The sequence below is a fragment of the Opisthorchis viverrini genome, assembly GCF_000715545.1.
Source record: "Opisthorchis viverrini unplaced genomic scaffold opera_v5_98, whole genome shotgun sequence".
Taxonomy (NCBI): Eukaryota; Metazoa; Platyhelminthes; class Trematoda; order Opisthorchiida; family Opisthorchiidae; genus Opisthorchis; species Opisthorchis viverrini.
Window position 1 is genome coordinate 1,338,519 of NW_008751755.1, and position 12,968 is coordinate 1,351,486.

Below are 12,968 nucleotides of genomic sequence, written 5' to 3' on the forward strand. Positions count from 1 at the left end.
GGTTCACGACTATATATTCTTCCTTCAATATGATCATAGTTGCAACAGTTGGATTATTGACTGAGGGAACTCTGAAGATATGGTCCTCCAACGGTTTGGACGCACATCCACGCAGAACAGATATCCAGAACCGTTAGTACTCAAAACTACACAATTTGTAAAAGCTAATTGGAAGAAGCCCGCCTAATTAAGTTCCCATTCAAAGGTGTCTCAGATGATGAACCAATTACCAGTGGCTTAGAAACTCAGTTACTACAAAAGACATGACAGTTAACATGTGTTTGAGCTTCAGTCCCAGTCCTACTATCAGGTATCAGGTATGAAGGGCGAATGGCTATGTTTTACTAACAGCTTCCGTGTGTACTCATTTGTATGCTCACGTCGAGCACTGTACGTTGGTAGTACGACAAGACATTTGTCCGACAGAATGCAAGAACCCAACCCAGTGTCTCTGAGTGGTGATCGGAGGAAACCGGGGACTCCAGTGCAATCGCATCACATCTGGTCGAAATCGGTCACGTCATCGACGCCTTTGACGTCACATACTACGTATCTCTGAAGTGATCATCGCTGGTACGATCCAGACTATCACTGACCAAGGAGGCGATTGAAATCCAAATACTTGCATCCAAAAAAGGTTAGTACGACAATTTGTCCGACAGAATGCAAGAACCCAACCCAGTGTCTCTGAGTGGTGATCGGAGGAAACCGGGGACTCCAGTGCAATCGCATCACATCTGGTCGAAATCGGTCACGTCATCGACGCCTTTGACGTCACATACTACGTATCTCTGAAGTGATCACCGCTGGTACGATCCAGACTATCACTGATCAAGGAGGCGATTGGAATCCAAATGCTTGCATCCAAAAAAAGGTTATGCGATAACAGCTGGTCAGCGAAAAATTCGGTCCCACAAGCCTATCTAACACTGACGTCACTAACCTGATCACGTGACACACTGACCAAATGTGCCTCCCGTTCAAGCCCTCTTCCCCTATTTTTTCTCACTAAAATGAATTACTCCTGATTGTCACATAACCTTTTTAGGTGACCACTGGTATAATATACATTTGTGACATATTGGGCAACAAGGAGAATCACAAACGGGCTTTATTTGGCACTCTCATTCTTCTCATATCATCCAAGAACCTCTTCCAACCTTAGTAGATTTGAGGACATGGCTGATACCGTATGCTGTATGCAACTTACATCCAACACAGAAAATCTCTGTAACATTGAGGCACTCGTCAGTGAAGAAGCTATGCATAATTTTCGTGTCCTCGGTAAGCTTATTGCAACTTCGTCTGGATTTATCGTATGCCAGTATTGTGTCTTTGTCAAGCTCAGATAGTGATTAACCGCGCACTGTACCTTGGTTTCGTTCAGTGAGTGGCCAATAATCATATTTTTGGCCGAGTGCTTAAGTTGCAAGTCACGCCAGACCTTAACGTAACGCTGGACATAACTCAACACATGGTCTGCATACCTACAAGATAGTCCCCGGTTTCCATCGATCCCAGCCCCTGTATTTGTTTGGCAGCTTTGATCATCTGTCCTCTAATCAAGTACGGTCACCCGATCAAGCATTACCAGATTTGCAGTTTTGGGGGTTTTGTGGGTTTTGCTCATAGTCGCACCACTCTCTCCTGTTATGGAGTAATTATTCCGGTGAGTCCACACCAAAGGGAAGCACTGGACTCGAGTTCCGCTCCTATTAGAGCTCACCAGTAGTGCATATCCAATGGCCGTGCCGGGATTTGAACCCCGGACATTTGACATGCGAACCGAGCGTGTGACCACTACTCCACCGATGCACGTTCGACGCATCTGAATTTTCACGTCTGAACAGGAAAACGTGTTCACACTTGGTGGTTGATGTGCCCTACCCATCGAACGACGACCCAGTAACCATCCGATTGGCCCGCCAGTCAGGTAGCGTGGCATACGGTTGAAGCCCACTGGGCAACTTCTTCGTTGCAGTTTTAGGGTTTTACGGGATAGGTATTTTGTTCATTGTCACACCACTTTCGTTTGAGCGGTCATTCAGATTTACTGAACCAGATCAAGCTGCGCCGATGAAATCGCGCATAAAACAGGTAATGCCACCTTCGGTTTGCGCTAAGCAACGTGTACACTTAGCCGAGCATCTGGTGTCCGGCGTGAACCCAAGAGAGTAAAGTCGGAAGGTGAACAGGTAAACTGCCAACATGCTCAAATGACGGTCCACGGTGGTTAATTCATGCAACATTGAAACTGACAATGCCTATAGGGTGACCCGATAGTCCACGCAACTCGTAAGACAAACCTAGGGGGTGTTGATTCCTTTCTTCTATTTTTATATTGTACAGCGCAATTCCCCCTTTTTGTTATTTTGGCTTGCGCTTGTACCACTACCCTTCTTGTTTTTGACCTGAACATAAACCGTTCTTTGACCTTGTCATCGGACGTGTTGTTTAACTTCACAGGTGGTTTCGCTAGCTTGCAAACGCGTGGCTTTGAGCCAGTGTGGACTTTGAGATCAGTTGAGAATTACCAGTTCCTAAACCGGTGTATAGAAACCGCTATAGTCCCACGATTTGAGGTTTGTAAAGTTTTCTCATTTTATTATTATGCTCATAGTGCCGCATTTGTAGAAAAACTTCCATTTGAAAGATTTGGCTTTTGGGGTTGCGCACGTAGCTCGACGTGGTCCAACAGACTGCTGGAATCAATCTATAGCGGGGGGGGGGGCATAAAATCCGTTACATCTGTACAACGATGGTCCGTACTATTTTAGGTTTAGCATCACAGAATGTCACGTGTAAGGAGCTGCAGACATACGTGGGATGTAACAAACTAAAGTACGTAATGTAGTTGCAATACACACACACCAAAGACAAAACAAGGATGAGAAGTACGCACATTAAAGGGCAACAGGACCCAATACGATATGAAAAGTTTGACAAAACAGGTAAAACGACATGGGTATGCAGTACGATTACGAAAAGGTCTAACAAAATTGCATAATGGAAGGGCCGTATTTTATGACGACCGTGAGGAAGCTCATAAACATTCCTATGAATACTGTGTAGTTCTGACGAAAAAACCGTCCAGCTGTAGCACCCTTTCGGTGCCTAGCTGCCATGCCACCCGAAGGAGGCACGAGGTCGCCCAATCCTAGACAGGGGAAGTCGAGAGGCAGAGGTCGGGTTCGAACCCCGGGCCTTCTGTTCAGTAAATTCGCGCTCTAACCAACTGGGCCATCTGACGAAAAAGCGACTGTGCATAATCAGACATAAACGGGGAAAACTTATCGAAATCAACAAAACCATCGAGTTTATCGAAGGGTTTACGAAAGTCAAATGTGCGATTTATCGGTTGGTTTATTCAACTTCCCCTACCAACGATTTACCTAGTCTGTTGAAAAAAAACGATCAGAAAACCTACGTAAGCCCTAAAATCAATATATTTACAGCCAGATCAAAAACTGTCGCTATTGCAGAATGCAGACACAAGAAACGGTAATACTTGTGGTTTGGGATAAAATAGGTGAAGGTAAGTCCGTTGTCTGCTTCCTTGTTCTTAAAAAATATTGCTTTGCTTTTGGGTCAATTCTCCACGGAAAAACTATTCTCGAGTGCCGTTAACAGGAGCTATTCATGAGAACCTGTTGAAGAAACTTAAATAATTGAGCTTCTAAGCCTATTCGGCTGCATTTTGGAACAGTGCGCGGGTCCGTTTCTACCTCAAAACCATTATTCATTATTTATTCTAGAATTTCAATCAAAATTCACACTCTGGGATGGCACGAAGCTGTCCAAAGTGAATAATTCCACACGGCTTTGAATTTTGTTTAATAAAAGGGCAGTGGAAATTTTAAAAAAGAGTGATGAAAGAATGGATGATGAGCTCGGTGTTCTTCTATTCACATTTAACTCAACAGACTAACACTGACAACAAAACTAGAAAACTTAGAGACCTATCCAGATGAGCTGCGCTCACGATCTCATTAGGCAACACGGTAGTGCAACATTGCGCCTTGCGGCATCACTCACTGGATTCACGAGGATTAAACCATCAGCATCGTCGTGACTCATCATCTCGAACTGTGGTCTCTGGTGACAATATAAGACTTAACAGCTTGGACGATACCGTTATCATGAGGTGACGGTGTTAGAGTAAGGCAGACCGAATTGACTTGAGACAACAAAGGAGATGCTGAGGCGCAGTTGCCTAGGGGTAACAAAGTCCCGCTTTGGACACCGGATTTGGTAAGCTGAGAATCCAACCGAGAAAAGTAGTGGATGTGTGTCACTTGATTAGGGGATGTCTTGGCGCGGCAATTCGAAGTTTTGTAAGACAGCCCGATATGGTTGTAGCTGACCGTCGGCAACCAGACAGAAAATGTCACAGAAGCCAGTGAAAAGAGGGAAGCAGGTGATCCAAGAGGGGAGTCGCTTTTGGCAGTAAAGTATACGAGAGAAGTTCCGGGACACAAATGTCAGCTGTATCACATGAGGCACTATACATGCGTAGAACAAAAAGCATCATCATTGTCAGCTGTAATAACCGCGTACTCGTGGTGGTGGTTGTAGCTGCCACAGTTTCGTTCACCGATGATTACGGGGGAGGTAGGTAGCTGCGCATTGCAGGCGGGAGCTGATAAATTGGTGCATAAATCCAGCACTGTCAGTGGGCTGTCAAGTGGAGGGGGGGGTTGGAAAAGGAGCTATGCATTGAAGGCAATAGCTTGGATGCACGAGCGCCATTGAAGGCGCGACTTTGGCGAAAAGAGCCCTTCGAGGAAGTCGGTCGATTGGCATACGCAGCACGTGGCCAAGCCAGCGCAACCTGTGCAGTGTGATCAATTCATCTATCGAGGGTGAGTTATTTCTCCCGAATACCATTCGACGTACTTCAGAATTGCTGATCCGGTGTTCCCACCAGATTCGGGCAATGCTCCGAAGACATCGATGGTCAAACACTGAAAGTCTTTTGACGTCCTCGGCGCGCAGCGGCCAGGTTTCTGATCCATATAGTAATATGGAGCGCACGGCAGCATTGTAAACCCGACCCTTGACAGAGAAACTGATGTCACGCCTACGCCACAGGTGACGTAGGTTCGCAAAAGCTGCTCTGGCCTTCCCAATCCGGATGGAAATATCATCTTTCGCGAGACCACCGGGACTGATACAGCTGCCCAGGTAAACAAATTTGTCTACTACCTCAATCGGTTCATCCGCGAGCATGAGGCTAGGGTTCGAGCAACTCAAACCAGAGCTTGTAGCGGTGAACTAACATACAATCAATGCAGATTAGTAGCCAATTAACAACCAATAAAAGTACCCAAGCTGACAGCATTTAGATAAATTACCCAATAGTGGTTAGCACAAACCTAACGAGACTGTCGATTCGCTCATTACGAATCGATAGCATGAACGGGTCCCAAAAAAAACAAGAGATTAGTCTCAGAAACAGCATTATTTTGCGCCGGAAGCTGTGATATCCCTTCCGCGCACAGGTTAAAATACTGCTCTGACACCACGACTGGGCCACGTGAAAGGCTGCATCACGTGAATCAAACCGATCATACTACTCGCAGAAGGTGAAGTTACAGGTTACCGTGTAAGTTGCTCATGCTGTGGCAAACAAGTGGGTTGCAGGAAAAACCTACTGTCAATCGTGGTACTACACAAACCTATGGTGAAGGTCTTACGGTTCCTGACAGACTAGGTCTACTTACCCATGTGCAAGTGCTTCCGGTGGTTGCTGTAGCGCTTGGCCGTAGTATCCCGGGTACTGCGCTTGCTGCTGCTGTTGTTGCTGGGCGTAGAAGGCCGCTTGTTGTTGTGCTGGTGAGTAGAGAGTAGCATGCCCTGATTGTGGGGCGCCTATCCCATTATGACACATGTTAGACATCATGTGTAGCGCCTGCTGACTTCCATGGTAGTAGGCTGAGTTCGGATAGTTTGCAGGGGACATGGCACCAGCCGTTGCGGAAGCCGGATCGTGTATCATCGAACCAGTGAGCTGACCTCGTTGGAGCAAAGTGCCTAAACGGAAAGAGAATCACACTGAGAGCCGGAGCGAGAAAGCAACGAATTACCTGTGTCAGAAGCTGAGTAGTTAGTCTTTTAACACATTTCCACAATTACGCATTTTCTAGGTGCGTAATAAATATGACTAATTGCTGCTCGTTTACGTCATTTATTCAATACCCCCGCCCGAGATAGAGAATATTCGGCGTTCACTGGGAGGTGACCCGTCTTCCGTAGGTATCACACATTAAGGTATGACTGAGGGATAACATCCGTGGATTCTTCAAGGTAGGTTGCTGACCTAAAGGAAGGTACTATGCGAGGGTAAACTTCTATGGTGTGAACACACTACCCCTTGTGGAGATTTCGTCCTGTAAGTGAAACCAATCTATGCTGAAAAGCCCAGAAGCACTGTACAGCTGTTTCATCCTTATTGGGAATCATCAGCGGTGTGCATCTCACGAAACTCCGAAGAGTCTCGAACCCGCGACCTCCCGGCTAGTAATTTGAACACTTGACTGTTCGGCGACGAGTGGTTGATCAACAGTGTGATTAACTCGCACTTAGACAGGATATAGCGCCGCTCATCCTTCAATCACGGGATCCACATCACGCGGTCACACGTGTTGACTGGCTCCTCGAGCAACGACTTCTCACTGAGTGCACAAGGTATATTAACGCCCAAAGCGAAGTCAGGAACACCTGTACAGCGCTTCATATATAAAGCGTAGGCGGCTATAACTTTCTGGAAATTCTGACGCGTTCTAAATGCGCCATTGGCAACCGGCATTCGGCCAATACTGGGACATGATTAGCTGTTGGGCCCAGACTTTCGACCAATCAGATCTCGGCTTGATGCCGGACCGGCAAGCATCCTGAATTCTGGGCCAATCTTGTGTGGGATGGACTTCTCGGCCGTAGCAGCACCTGAGTGGGAGCGATAATGAGGGATCCATGTGGAATTCCGCCTAACATGATTGCACTTGGAAAGCGATAAACCGCGTTGCAGCCTTGTACCGAGGTACTTATGGTCAGTGACTGTGATGGTTCGGCATGGCATTCAGGAAACTTCCCGCCACATTAAATTTTGAAATTCCTATTTACCATCCCACAGTGTGGCTGGAGGACAAGTCGAATGCAAGTTGAATTTTTCCAGAAGTTCCATACATGTGTTCGAATATGAACGCTTTGTACCTGCAGTCTGAAAAGCGGCAGAAAGGGTGTGAGGGGATCTCACTTGGTGCCTTGCATCGGCAACAGTTTAACTGCCAAAACAGTATAGAAGTGGTTTGGACGGTCTGTCTGGGTGGTCGACGGGGTTCGGCGCCAAGCGAATGCCAGAGACGGAAGAGTAGCTTATAAGGGGAAGGATCATGAAGATTACAGAGGCCTCCCCATGAGAAATCGTCACTCGAGCAACCGAACAACATTGGATCACGTGGGAAGAACTGCCGGGTTGAAGGATGATGGTATAAGATGCCCTGTGCAGGTGCAAATTCATCGCATTTGAGGCTGGATGCGTCAGTCCCCATCCGGAGGGTTATGGGTTCGAACATCCTCAGAGATTCGCGAGATGCGCGCTACTGAAGCCCCCAAATAGGTACACGTTCGTTGAGCGCAGGTTTTCTTCACCTGGAAAGACTTTTCTGGGAAGCAATGTTAAGCATAACGTGACCTCCGGCTGTCGTCCTTTTCCTACTCAGTTACGGACGAAAACAAGCGGAAGTGTCTGTTGATAATACATCTACTACGGCAGGAAAAGCATTCTATGGCCCCACGATCCATACCCCTCCCCATAAGGTGGGAATTTTACCGCATAATGAAGAAAAGAATTGTCCACAAAGGGTTTCGCTCACTATCAGACTACTAACAAACGGAGTCGACATTAACTAGTCTCAAACTGGACACAAACAACCCAAACGGTGTGTGTGTGCGGTATTTTCCGGTGCCAGAACGGAGGAGAGGAGGTTCAACTGATAAGCGACACCGCCTGTGGATGCGCGGATTCATCGTGCCGTGTCCGGAAAATCAAGCCAGACACGTCACACACGCACACGGAGGAGGAAAATAAACACAATGACAAACCAAACCAAACCAAACCAAACCAAACCAAACCAAAACAACCGTACCGTATGCCGATCCATCTTGTATGGAACCGCCAGTGGGTGGTTCACGTTTAAGAGACGCCCCACTGGGAGTGATCGAACCGGGATAGTAGACCATTTGGCGTTGGATCGCACCGCTGGGCATTCCGTAGGGTGGGGGCAGCTCGGATGTTTGTGGATGCTGAAAAAAAGACAAGCAATCCAATTGCGGAACTAATAGGTGCGGCAAGATGAGGGACAAACGAATGACTAGAAAGGTTGTGAAAGCAGCCTTAAGAAGTCCCGAAAAGTCAGTAGAATCGGTTACCATTAACAAATAGGTCAATTGGGACGGCGAAATTGTTGTAAATCCGAGCATAATCAAACTTCCAAGAGGTTGAACCGGACAACATCAGAGGACGGCAGAGATCTAGGTCTCAGTAGTAACGGAACATCAAGCAACTCGAAGGATGCAATGAGACTGGACGAAAATGGATCGATGAAGTCGAGTGAGGAGTCAGACCGGATTTGTTCTCGTAACCAGATGAAGGATAAATCAGTCTTCTGCCTTTAAGAGGCGTGCTTGTACAACCGAGGATGGAATTGAACAGAAAGTCGCCGGATTTTTACGGCAGCAGTAGGAACAAACGATCAGAACCCGTTCTGAAGGTGAAACATTGCTATCCGGAATGGCTCCGGGGCAAGATGAAATCCTGACAGCCTACTACTAAGACAGCAATGAGGCGGTGGATGAAGGTAACGGAGAGGCATCCGAGATAGGGCCATTCAGAGGAGGAGACCAAATGGGCGCCAGCTTACCAATATTGTCCCACAGGGGAATGTTACGACCTCCCGAACGATGCAATCGTTCAGCTGTAGCACCCTTTCGGTGCCTAACTGCCATGCCACAGGAGGGAAGCATGAGGGCTGGGATTCTGCCAGGTTGCCCAAGTCTAGACAGGGGAAGTCGAGAGGCAGAGGTTGGGTTCGAACAACGGACTTCCCGGTCAGTGAATTCGCGCTCTAACCACTTGGTTCATCTCGCCCCCAACGATGCAATACGGAACGTCAAATCAACCTCGCTCTGGATATCTATGAGATTACCTTGTTGTTTTACATGATGAAAAACCTGCAGAGCAATGGCCAATTGAACGTACAGGTATTCAGTCGGTTAGCCATTCTCAATCAGTAAGCGTCCTAGAGGGATCGGAGCACAAATGCTGGATAGTATTATCCTCTTTAGGCAACGCATTTCGAAGGGACAGTTTCAGAGACACGAAATTTCCCAGGTTGCAATTCCGCCTGGTTCCATATGTACAAACGGTGATACAGTTGACAAGTTTACTTTACCATTATCAAGGTGCGCTTCATGGATTTTGGCCCCCGAACACGTGTAGATATCGTGAGAGGTGACGCGACGAAAACACTGGTCGCAAGTTAGCAAAATGATGTGTGAAGCTCGTTGTCTGTTCAAGGTCAGTATCTTTTAGCACAGAACTCTGGTCAGCTTGAAGCGTTTTGATTGAAAACAACATTAGGGGGGACGGTGAAGTTGACTGGAAGAATCCGTGCATGTTTGAAACTCAGTTCTCCAAAGAGTAGCGGCATTATCAAGGTTTGGTGGTAGCGACTCCACGTCCCCAGATAACTAACTGACGAACTGTTAACGTTCATTACCATTTGACATCTCATCAGCGATTGCCGCACAGTAATGATTTAGCTCCAACGGAAAAAGTTTTCGTCATAAAGAGCTCAGAGTGTAAAAAGAAGTAAGTACTGAATTAGCAGGCCCAAATATACCCTCCGGATAAAGTTTAGCTCTCCATCACATGTACCAAGTACTTTTTGTCCACCGACGACAAACAAATTGTCAAATCGGACCGCCGCCAGTGAATCGTGAAAGGAACCGGTTTCTCTGCGCATCGTTCGGGGACATCTGAAATTGGGGCATAATCAGCTACCCTCGGGGCTAACAATCGATACCCTGTCAGTTTAGTTATGATGAAGCATACCCACAGAAGGTAGACTACCAACAAAACTATTCAGCAACACTTACATGAGTAGCAGGTCTTAATGAGGCGATCAGACAAGTCCCAGTTTTCCAATGCTTACTTCAAATCCTCCTGAAGCTTTTGGAGAGTGACTGCTGTTGTGTTCCAGTCCATTAATTCAAGCCTCCACATCAACAATGGCTTGACGGCAAAGTGTGAAGGCCGTTAGCAGCAAACTCAGTTGTGCTGGCCATTACCGTCTCCCTAGATGGGGACCACGAGACGACACATATCAGTGGCTAGAGACATTGCCAGTCACGCCCGGAGAAGCGCTCAGGCATCCAAAGTGGCTTACCTCTCAATCTCCTTAAAGAGTCCACCGACAACCTTGTATTTACTCATCAATTATATCAGCTACAGACTACACCTCCCTAATAAATCGCTCAGCTGTAGAACCCTTTCGGTGCCTAGCTGCCATGCCACCCGAGGGAAGCATGAGGGCTGGGATACTGCCAGGTTGCCCCAGCCTAGACATGGCAAATCGAGAGGCAGAGGTCAGGTTCGAACCACGGACCTTCCGGTCAGTAAATTCGCGCTCTAGCCACCTGGGCTATCTCGCCCTCTACACCTCCCTAAACCATCCGCAAACGAAACTGTAGCAGCTGTAGGTGTTGTACGGCAAGCAGGCGGTTCTGACAGCTAATGCTGCTGATCTTGATTATCCAGCGGGTCCCAGTCAACTTGTTTGAAGTGACCTATTTGGTGGGAGCCTTCAGGTTTCGACCCAACTTACCCCACAAATGGCTTCCTGGTCTTTTCGGGAAGGTTTTCATCGGGAAACAAGAACAAGGTTAGTGTTCAGGTGTAGTGCAATACGCTTGTTCACACACAAGGCAGTCAGCATGCCTTGGAAACCACAGAACATATGCCCCATCAATCAACCGTTAAGGTTACGCCTTTAAATTCTAAATTCCTTTCTCCCTGGTGCCTAAGGAACGGTGAAATCTTACTGCCCACTAATGACCTGTTTTGTGCGCATCAAATTTGTGCTGAAACGACACTATTGTAAGCACTCGTTGAATTGACTCGGTCGAATGTCATTCACTGTTGACTGATGGGGTAAAAAGTAGTCAACACCGCCCATTAACAACGGTGCGATGAGGTTGAATATCAGATCTTCGTTTGGCGGGTGATTCTTACCATGATCTACACAAGATCTCGAAGGGATAGACGCAATTCAACTTGTGTCAAGGGAAAGTTGATTTGAACAAAGGTATCGAGAATCAAACCAGTTTTCCTTTCTCCGCACGTAAAAGCGTATCAAGTTCATAAACCGAGGATGTATATGGGACACTTCTCTCTCTAGTGCATCGAAAAAGTGTTCGAACGGGATGAAAACAAGCACTCGGTAAAAAAACCCAAAGACTTACTGGAACCGGCGGCAGCTGTGGTTGATGGTGAGCGTAGACCATCTGTTGAGTGTGAGGATGCTGTTGTTGCTGTTGCTGGTAGAAATCAGTCATATCTGTCGGGTTCGCTGGAGTCGCGGTACGGCTCAGCGGTTGTTGACTACCAAAATGAGCCGGAAAGCTTTGCTGTCGTAGATAACGTGGACCGCCGGGAAGCGTTCCACTCTGATACATGGGAGTGACCCCAGGTTGACCCTGGAGGACAGGTGTACCACCTGGGGGAAGCAGAAGTGAGTGATGCGATTGGTGGTGTGCTGGGTGATACATATGTTGTTGCTGCTGCTGAGGCAAATGCATTTGCGAGCCAACCACCGACTGATGCTGCATCATAGCAGCCGCCTCTTTAGACATCGCGGCATACTGGTCAATTTGCTGTTGCTGCTGTCGTTGTTGTTGGCTGCAGGTAATCTGATGTTTCAACTCTGCCTGTTGCTGCTGCTGTAACATTGTGGGTACCTGCGCCTGATTGGAGACTGAGTGATCAGAAAAGGCGCTGCATTGCAGATTGGTCATCAGCATACCACCTGCTGCTCCGTGATTCGATAGGGTATTCGCGGAGGAATGGCGCTGGTCAGGGCGAGTACCATCGTTAGTTGAAACTGGGATGTATTGGCTAGCGTCCTTGTAGTTTTGAACAAAACCGTCTAAGGTGAGAGGACACGGGGGGCTCAGAATGTGATAATGTGCAACAAAAATGAGGACGACAAATCAACCACAGATTTATCCGTCTACCTACGCCGCGCTGGTTAAATCACCGCTAAGCGGCACAAACACTGTGTGCATCTCTTGATTTAATCAAGTTCTCACACTTGTGAAGTGCTGGAAAACCGAGAATCATGAAGGGGAAAAACGGTTTGCAGTGTTGCTAAAACCATACCACGTGCAGCTAAAAGCGTAAGGTTGTAGAGTTAGGATGTGATAGGAAGTTGAACCGAGAAGAAATGGAGTGCAGTCTATGAGGTTTTCATAGAAGACTCAATCTTGTCTAGTAACCTCTTGCGATGGGGGGAAGAGGGTGCGTACTACCAGGTTGAACATTTCCGACTGAGATCTGACTGCCTTGAAAGTACAACAGAAAGTCGGAAAAAACAAGCTGAACTAATCAGTTCCCATATCTGATTCGGACGAAATGTCTACGAGATGTATTAACGTCGGGAAACTACTTTGCCCAGACATTTATTGAAGCAAGCAATGGTCATAGGTTACATACCGCACAGGGACACCTCTATCAACAAGAGAATTTTAGCAGTTTCTCCACTGCATCTGTCCAGAACCGATGAGGATAAATTACGGGATTCCCGAAGTGGGTGGTTTAACTCAGAAGGGCAAAGATCCCAATGTAAAGGATTTTACCGGTTGGCGAAATGTAGTCATTAGCAAACTAATTTGGTTCTGCGAGAGACTCA

At 47.1% G+C, this 12,968-nt stretch overlaps 1 protein-coding gene across 1 annotated transcript in view; it reads right to left on the reverse strand.

Moving 5' to 3' along the window:
• T265_05328 (hypothetical protein) overlaps window positions 1–12,968 on the reverse strand; it is a gene marked incomplete at both ends in the record, with an annotated part of 95,938 nt that overhangs the window by 22,847 nt on the left and 60,123 nt on the right. Inside the window, 3 exons of the mRNA XM_009170311.1 lie at window positions 5,724–6,033; window positions 8,148–8,304; window positions 11,524–12,206. Of these exons, the coding sequence (XP_009168575.1) occupies window positions 5,724–6,033; window positions 8,148–8,304; window positions 11,524–12,206 (1,150 nt within the window). The remainder of the gene's footprint in view (window positions 1–5,723; window positions 6,034–8,147; window positions 8,305–11,523; window positions 12,207–12,968) is intronic.